At 29.6% G+C, this 7,809-nt stretch overlaps 1 protein-coding gene across 1 annotated transcript; it reads left to right on the top strand.

The window, feature by feature from the left end:
• The first annotated feature begins 675 nt into the window (after positions 1-675).
• Positions 676-7,584, top strand: LOC145751048 (uncharacterized). The gene is made up of 9 exons (XM_082567122.1): positions 676-1,342; positions 3,104-3,190; positions 3,440-3,489; positions 3,802-3,951; positions 4,185-4,326; positions 4,658-4,747; positions 4,968-5,257; positions 5,330-6,662; positions 6,966-7,584. Exons 1-9 carry the CDS (start codon positions 1,234-1,236, stop codon positions 7,238-7,240), a joined length of 2,526 nt encoding a protein of 841 aa, XP_082423248.1. The 5' UTR covers positions 676-1,233; the 3' UTR covers positions 7,241-7,584.
• The last annotated feature ends 225 nt before the right edge of the window (positions 7,585-7,809 follow it).

A 7,809-nucleotide genomic window follows, 5' to 3' on the forward strand; every position in this document is an offset into this window, starting at 1 on the left:
CATTTGATAGGTGTTGGGTTATAACTACTAGTAAAAATAAAAACGTGTAAAAAAATAGAAGAAAAAAAAGGTTACTAATTTATCTTCTTAATTAGTTTATAATAAAATTAGTTAATTTATAATTTTTCATTTCATACTGGTCTTATCTTAAATTTTAAATTTTCTTTTAAAAGTTAAAATTTTGATTAAAAAGTCGTAATATTGAAGATAGATAGAATCAGTTTAATAAGTTAATAAGTTAGTGTAAACAATGAGGTTGTTATAACGTTATAAGATAGCCGAGGGGAATAAATTTAAAGTGAAATGGATTATAACACGTAGTAGTTATCAGTTAATTTTAATCCGTACAAGTTAAATATTTAAATAATGTAGTTTTAAAGATTGAATAAAATAAGTATTTAAATATAAGAAAAATATTTAAAAAGTTTTAAAATGGACACAAAATTGTTTAAAAATTAAGGATGGTTTTGATGAATTGAAGTTGTAGAAATTTTATTATTAAGAAAAATTAATATTTAAATATACTATTAAGTACAATGCAATAGCATACTAATATTAATTTTCTTAATAAACTTTTTAAAATTTAAAATACATTTTTTTTATAATAAAAGACACTTTTTAAAAAATAGAAGATATTTAAAAAATTAACAAAATTTATTTATATTTTAGTGAAAACAGTATCAAATAGGGAATGAGCTGAAAAAAGCTCCAACTCTGATTGTAAATATATCAAGACTTTAGTTTAAATGTGTTTTAAAGTAAACCTGAAATAAGGACAAAGTGATCCAGTATTGAAAGGGGAACTGACAACGCCAAAAAAGCCAAGTTAAAAGAAGACATTGCATACATCTTGCTAGGAAGCACATTTGGTGGCAAACTGTACAACAAGTATTAAACTATATAAAGTATTATAAGACCAACAACATTGATTTAATACCAAACAGAACTGAATCAGCAAAGTTGACGTTTTTGCATCAAGTTAAAGAAAATTATAAGACTTTAGAAATACAAAACTTAAAGAAGAAGCAATATTAAAAAGAAAGCACAATATTAAAGCCATAAGTAAAGAAGAATTTTTGTTAAAAATTGCCAAAAAAAACAAGATCTTTAATATACCTAAGTATAGCAACTAAACCTACAACAAACTGTCAAAATAACATCAAGAAAGCACAAAAACTTGGACTAAAAAACATTTAAAAAGTTTAAAAAAAAAGTGAAACATAATAAGGTAGAATGGCTCTTGGAATGTCTCCAGGAATATTAGCAGCTGTCGTTATATTATCGGTGGAGTTGATCGTAATAATAGTGGTTGTTGTCTTTCTAATATGTCATAGTAAGAAAAGTAAGTGCAAATATTTTCAATTTTTTTTTAATTATTGTTTTAATGGAAAAGTTATAATTTTTTGGCCAAATTTTGTAAATTTTTATATCAGGATTTATTATTATTATTAAAAAAAAACGACTTCTAAAATTTAATGATTTTAAAGACCTTTACGCAGACTTAATTAATTCCAAGTTTACTTATATAAGTTAAAGTTTTGCACTTGTTCAATATAATTTTTAATCCCGAAAAGAGGTTAAAATATATAAAAACAGCATTATTTAACTGTAGTAATAAAAGTGTAAACACAGGAGAAGTTTATGTTTGTGTATACTAACAATATATTTAAACCCTTGTCAAAAACAAATTTAAAAAAAAATTCGCTTAAAAAACTTTGATGTTTTAATATTTTGAAAACAATTATAATAATAAGCATGAGGTAAGCGGTCATAACTTCAAGTACCTAATATTGTGCTCGGTTTTGATTGGTCCAGCGCTTATGGCGTAACAATACGTTCATATTTAAAAGTTAAGCGGAAAATATAATTGCTCGTTTTTCAAATAATTTTGTTTATTTTTTATGATGTAATAACGTATTTGTTTACATAATTAACGTATCTTTATAATTAATAAATGAACCCAGTTTCTACGACATTATATCCAATTATGTTTTGTGTATAAATTCTATTGAGAAATAACTATAAAATATTTAAAAAAATCCATTTTAAAAATATTAATATTTCTATTTAAGAAAAATTAAAAACTACGCTTAAGTATTTTGATTATAAAACTAATAATTAATATATTTCAATTTTCTTGATAATTTTCACAAATAATAAATGGTAAAACCTATTTATTTTGATAACCTTTAAATCAATAATATAATCATCCAAGCCTATTATATTGGCATTTTATATATATATCAAATGCATAAACCTCAATCAAAAGCACAATCAATACCAAAAATGAGTTTTAAATTGTAACACTGGGGCCCCGGGCATTTTATGTAAGTTATTCTAGCAATGAACTTTTGTAATATTGATGGATAAGAATTTAGTAAAACAGTTAAACAGTATAAACTGCACTAAAATGTTATTCTGGCCCTATATGCTATAATGAAGACGATTTTTAGAATGTGATATTTAAAAAACTGTTTAAAACATAAACTATGCCAAGTTTTAAAGATAAATTTTTCGGTAAAACATTATCAAAATCAAGAAATAACGAAAGAGAAATACGGTTAAAAAACCTGTACGAAGATATAGTAAAATGTATTCTCGCTGACCCTTATTTGTGTACTATAAGCAAGCCTATGGTTGATACAATAGCACAAAGGACAGTTAAGTTAGTGGACGATGCGGTTGAAAGTTCGCTGAAATCGTTGAAGCGACAATTAAAATCAGAGTCACGTGAGAAAATATTATTAAATCGAAAGCTTAGAGATTTGCAGGAAAAATATGATAAAAAGTGCTCGCAACAAACTCCGTTAATTAGAATTAAAAATAAAAATAAAGGTAAAATACAACTTTTAAAGTTGGTGCTAAAAAATTTTTAAATAAACCCGCGTTTGTTAATTAAAAAATTGATTAAAATTAATAAAACGAAGTTAATTGAAAAACCTAAAAACTTTGGTATAATGGTCTCCCCAAAAATATAATTTAATGAAATTAAAAACTTAAATTTATCAAATAAAACAAAACAAAAATGTTATTACAATAAAATATACCAAGTTAATAATGTCCAGAAATATTAAAATTAAATTCTTAAATTTGTTGTTTTTAGTGCGAAACCAAACCGAGTTTCCAGAGAAAAAAGGCAAACCCGGGGATGATCCAATTATGATTAAAAATACTAAACTTGAAACAACCGGTTTGTTAAGTTTTATATTTATTTAAATGTTTTTATATATGTGTATGTGTTAAGTTTATAGGCCCGCAAAATAAAATAAAAAATTTATTTGTTGTAAAAGGGTAAATTATTACTGGTAAATATTTAATGCAAGTTTTAACAATATTAATACAATCAGAAGGCTGACCAAAAGACAGGCTATCGACTAGTTATACAAGTTTAATTTTAATATTTTTTTGTAATTTTTGAACTGTTTGTTTTATTTTATAGAAAAAGACGAAGCACTTATAATTGAAAACGAAAAAAATGCAAACTCCGAGGTAAAGTTAAGGTTTTATTAAATTTAAATACATTATTTGTAATACAAAACCTCTTCTATAAACTAGTGTAAAAGTTGGACTGCTTTGTATGTGGATTTAGTCTTAACTCATTTTTTACTCCCACTCAGTCTCAAAATGACTTTTGTCGGTTAGAATATTATTGATTATATTTGCCTGATAACAAATCTGCTGATTGGTGACTCAGCAAAAGTTTGTTTCCCTACTTAAAGGCGCTAAGCATAAGAGCAGTTGGAATTGAAACTAAGACCTTAAGTTGTAAAGCTAAGTGTTAAAATATTCTGTATTTACTAGGTTTCAAAGTCTCGAAAATCCTCTGAATCTTCTCTGGAAACTGAAAAGAAATCCCTGGATTCAACCACAGAGGAGAACTCATCTTCTGATGAGGATCAAGAAACTAAAATCCCGGAAGTGGAGGAAATAGAAGAAGATAAAAATGAAAAGGTAAACCAAGATAAAAATTAAAAATTGATGAAGCAAAATTTTGTAATAAAATTTAAATGGGAATATTAACAGTATCTCTTAGCAAATTAATAACATTTTTTTAAGTAAATTATTCATTTAATTTTTTTTTATCTCATAAATTAAAAAATCAAAACTGCACTAATAAATTATATTGTGTATTAAAACTATTTTTATTATATTAATATTTGCTGAAAAACCAAAATTGATTTAAGAAATCTGACTCTGAATCAGAAGAAGTTGTTGAAGAAGAAATTGTGGAAACAGAATCAAAAGTTGAAAATTTGGAGCCAATTTCAAGATCCAGATTGTCCAGCTCGTCGAGCAGCTCTTCGTCATCATCTAGCGACAAGTCAAGTAAGCAAAAAATACTTTTAAGTTGATACAACATTGTAAAAATTAGTTGTTGAGGCACATAGTCTGATAATGTAATATACTGGTCATTGCATTAAACTATAAGACAAAAGGTTTCGGGTTTAAACTCCACCAATGCCACACTTTTTACTCTTAAGCCCGGCGTTAACAGAAACTACACTTTCCAACAGCATACTTCTTCCCAATAAAAATACAAAAACTCTATTACCTTAGTGCAAAACGGAAGAAAAAAAATATCAAACACTTATTTTTTGTTGTTAGTTTGTAGAGTAAAAAAATGATAAATTTAACTAATATTTATAACTTATTCTAGTTGTATCAGATAAGGAACCTGAACCAGATGTTGAAGAAATTATCACAGAACCCGAGGTTGAACCAGAAGAAGTTAAAGTCGTCGAAATCGGTAAATATAAACTAATTTTTGACTTTTACAAAGATATAGTAGATTAAGAGTTATTATAATTATAATTGGTAGATATTTAGTCAATTTGAAATTAAAAAATTGGCATATTTAAGCAAAGAAAATTGTAATCCAAGCAATAAAGATTAACTTAGATCTACATAAAAAAAAACTAATAAAAGAAAGCTTGTATTTTTTTGCATAAAAAGGTTTTCTTTTTTAGCCCCACCTTTAGTAGAACCCCAGCCCCAGCCGCAAGACAAATCAGGGATCACGTTGTCTCTACGGATCGACGGAAAAGGGGAACGTGAGATCCACGTTAACGGACAACCGATCCGCATCAACGTCGGAGAGCAGAGTTCGTCCGAAGAATCAGATGATCCGTATCCGTCAATGACGTCACAAAAATCGATGACGTCACAGAATGATATTGAAGTGATTAGGAGGTACGACCAGGCGGCGCTAGAGAGTCAAGCTCAGAATACTCTGATTTATGACCCAATCAGAAAACAGGTGAAAAAATTTAAAAAAAAATGATTTTTAGATTTTTTTTGGATTTTCTTAATTTGTTTTAAACTTTTTTAGATGATGAATCGACCTGGCTCTGCTGCGAGTTCCTTCTCCTCAAGCTCTGAAACAGGAAGTGACGTACAGGCCGGTACAGACGAAGCCGTGGCGGGGATTATCAACGTCACAAAGGGCGAAAAACTTACAATCTGTCAAGCTGTGCAGAACGGGTTGATACCAAAACGAACAGCAATGTTACTGCTCGAAGCTCAGGCCGCGACTGGTAGCATGGTTAACCCCAAAAACGGGGTAAAATTATCGGTTATAGAGGCGGTCCAAAGCGGGATAGTAGACTCCAGTTATCAGAAGACACTTATAGCAGCAGAAGGGGCTTACTACGGGTTCCTAGACCCTAGAACGAATGAAAACGTGTCACTAAACACCGCAATAACTCGAGGTATATTCCCTAAGTTGCAAGGTGTTAGGTTGTTAGAAGCACAAGTTGCCACTGGAGGCGTGATCGACCCGTGGACGGGAATGAGGTACACTGTCAAGTCGGCTATCAGCAAGGGTTTAATCGATAAAGAAACAGCAAAGTTGGTGAAAAATAACGAAGAACAAGAGGACTTCTTTGACCCAGGCACTAAGAGGAAGCTAGGTTATGGAGATATTTTAAGTAAATGCATCAGAGACCTTGACACTGGTTTAAAGTTTCTATACATCGAGGAGAAACCTAGAACGAATGAGACACGATATCAGCCGGAGTTGCTGACCTTTAGAAGCGCGTTCCGTCGTAAGGTGACGCTGCAGGAACTTATCGACGCTGGGTTAGTAAACCAGAATACGTTGGACGCTTTCCAGAGCGGTAAAATAAGCAAAGAAGAACTCAGAGACCTACTGCACCCTTACTTAGTGGGTGATGAACCTATATGTGGAATACTTAACAAGACTACATACAAAGTACTTACAATATGCCAAGCTGTTAAGGAAGGGATTCTAAGGCGCGGGACCGCGCTTGAATTGCTAGAAGCCCAGGCTGCAACTGGTAGCATGATCGACCCAATGTCAGGCAAAAAAATGTCGGTGAGTCGGGCTGTTAGTTTAGGTCTTGTTGATTCCCAATTCGCAGTTGCACTCCGTAGAGCTGAGCAAGCTGTACATGGTTATAAAGAGCCAGGAACCAACCGTAATATCTCACTGTTTGAAGCAATAAAACGAGGTGTAGTGATAGAGAACCACGGGATAAGGATGCTCGAAGCACAGCTAGCTACAGGGGGTCTGATTGACCCACAAGCGGGGTACAGAATCACAATGTCGGTTGCTATGTCTCGTGGGTTATTCGATCAGAGAATGGCTGAGGTTCTGACTAAATCGAATACAGATGTCAAGGGGTATTATTACCCAACTACAGGTAAGTGAAATGAGGTTAAAATATATTGCCATGTTAAAGTTTTATAAAGTGTTTTAACTACGTCATTTTTAAAGCATGTTCTGTCTTTTAAAGTCGATAATTGTAAAGATTAACTAGGCAACTAAGTATTGGGTCATAAAATTAAAAGTTACTTAATGTTAAAATCATAAAGTCGACCATTTTTATATCCATGAAAAAAAGCATAAATTGCATGAAATTATTTTTAAAAAAGACATAAAAATTTTCCTAAAATAAAACCAAAAATTCGATTTATTTTAAATTTTTTCTTATTTTTTTTTCAAGGTGAAAATTTAACGTACGGCGAACTTATGCAAAAATGTGTCCGAAACAAGAAGAAAAACACAAATATGTTACTACTTCCACTCCATGATAACGCACCCATGGCTGGGGCGATGCAAAGAGGGCCATACAGGCACCGTAAAGTGATTATAATGGACCCAACCACTAAGAAACAGATATCTGTGGAACAAGCTGTTGCTAGGAATGTAATTGATGAAAATACGGCGCAAAAATTAACTGCTCAGCAAGGCAGTTGGTTGGAGACTAAAAGATCTTAATGAAAAATATTATAATTTTTTTTTGAGACAAAATATTGAAAATTTGGGTTTTTAAGCCAAAGAAATGGAAATTTTTTTTTTTACAATACGTTAGACTGAATACCGAGCTTAATTTTAAAATTAAAAGTTTTTTGGGAATTTAATTTTTAAACAAAAACTGAAAAATCTTTTTTTAAAACAAAAAAAGTTTAAAAAAATGTGATTTTTTTCATACAATTGTTAGATTGAATAACAGTCTTAATTTTAAAATCCTAAATTTTTTTATGAATTAATTTCTTGTCCAAAAATAATTGAAATATAATTTTATAGCCAAATATATATTGAATTTTTTTCAAATATTTCAAACCCCTTTTTTCTTTTCTTTTACTGTTTTGCTATTTAATTTTATAGCCAAATATGGATATAGAAATTTTAATAGTTTTTTTTCTTTAAATTTTGTAACATAATTTTAAAGTCAAATATAGAGGCTTAAAATTAAATTATTTCCAATCAATTTTTTTCTTTTTTTGTAAGTTAATATCAAAATCAAATATGTGTAAAAAAAAATTATTTTTAATTTTTTTTCACTT

Source organism: Corella eumyota, chromosome 4 (assembly GCF_963082875.1).
Source record: "Corella eumyota chromosome 4, kaCorEumy4.1, whole genome shotgun sequence".
Taxonomy (NCBI): domain Eukaryota; kingdom Metazoa; phylum Chordata; class Ascidiacea; order Phlebobranchia; family Corellidae; genus Corella; species Corella eumyota.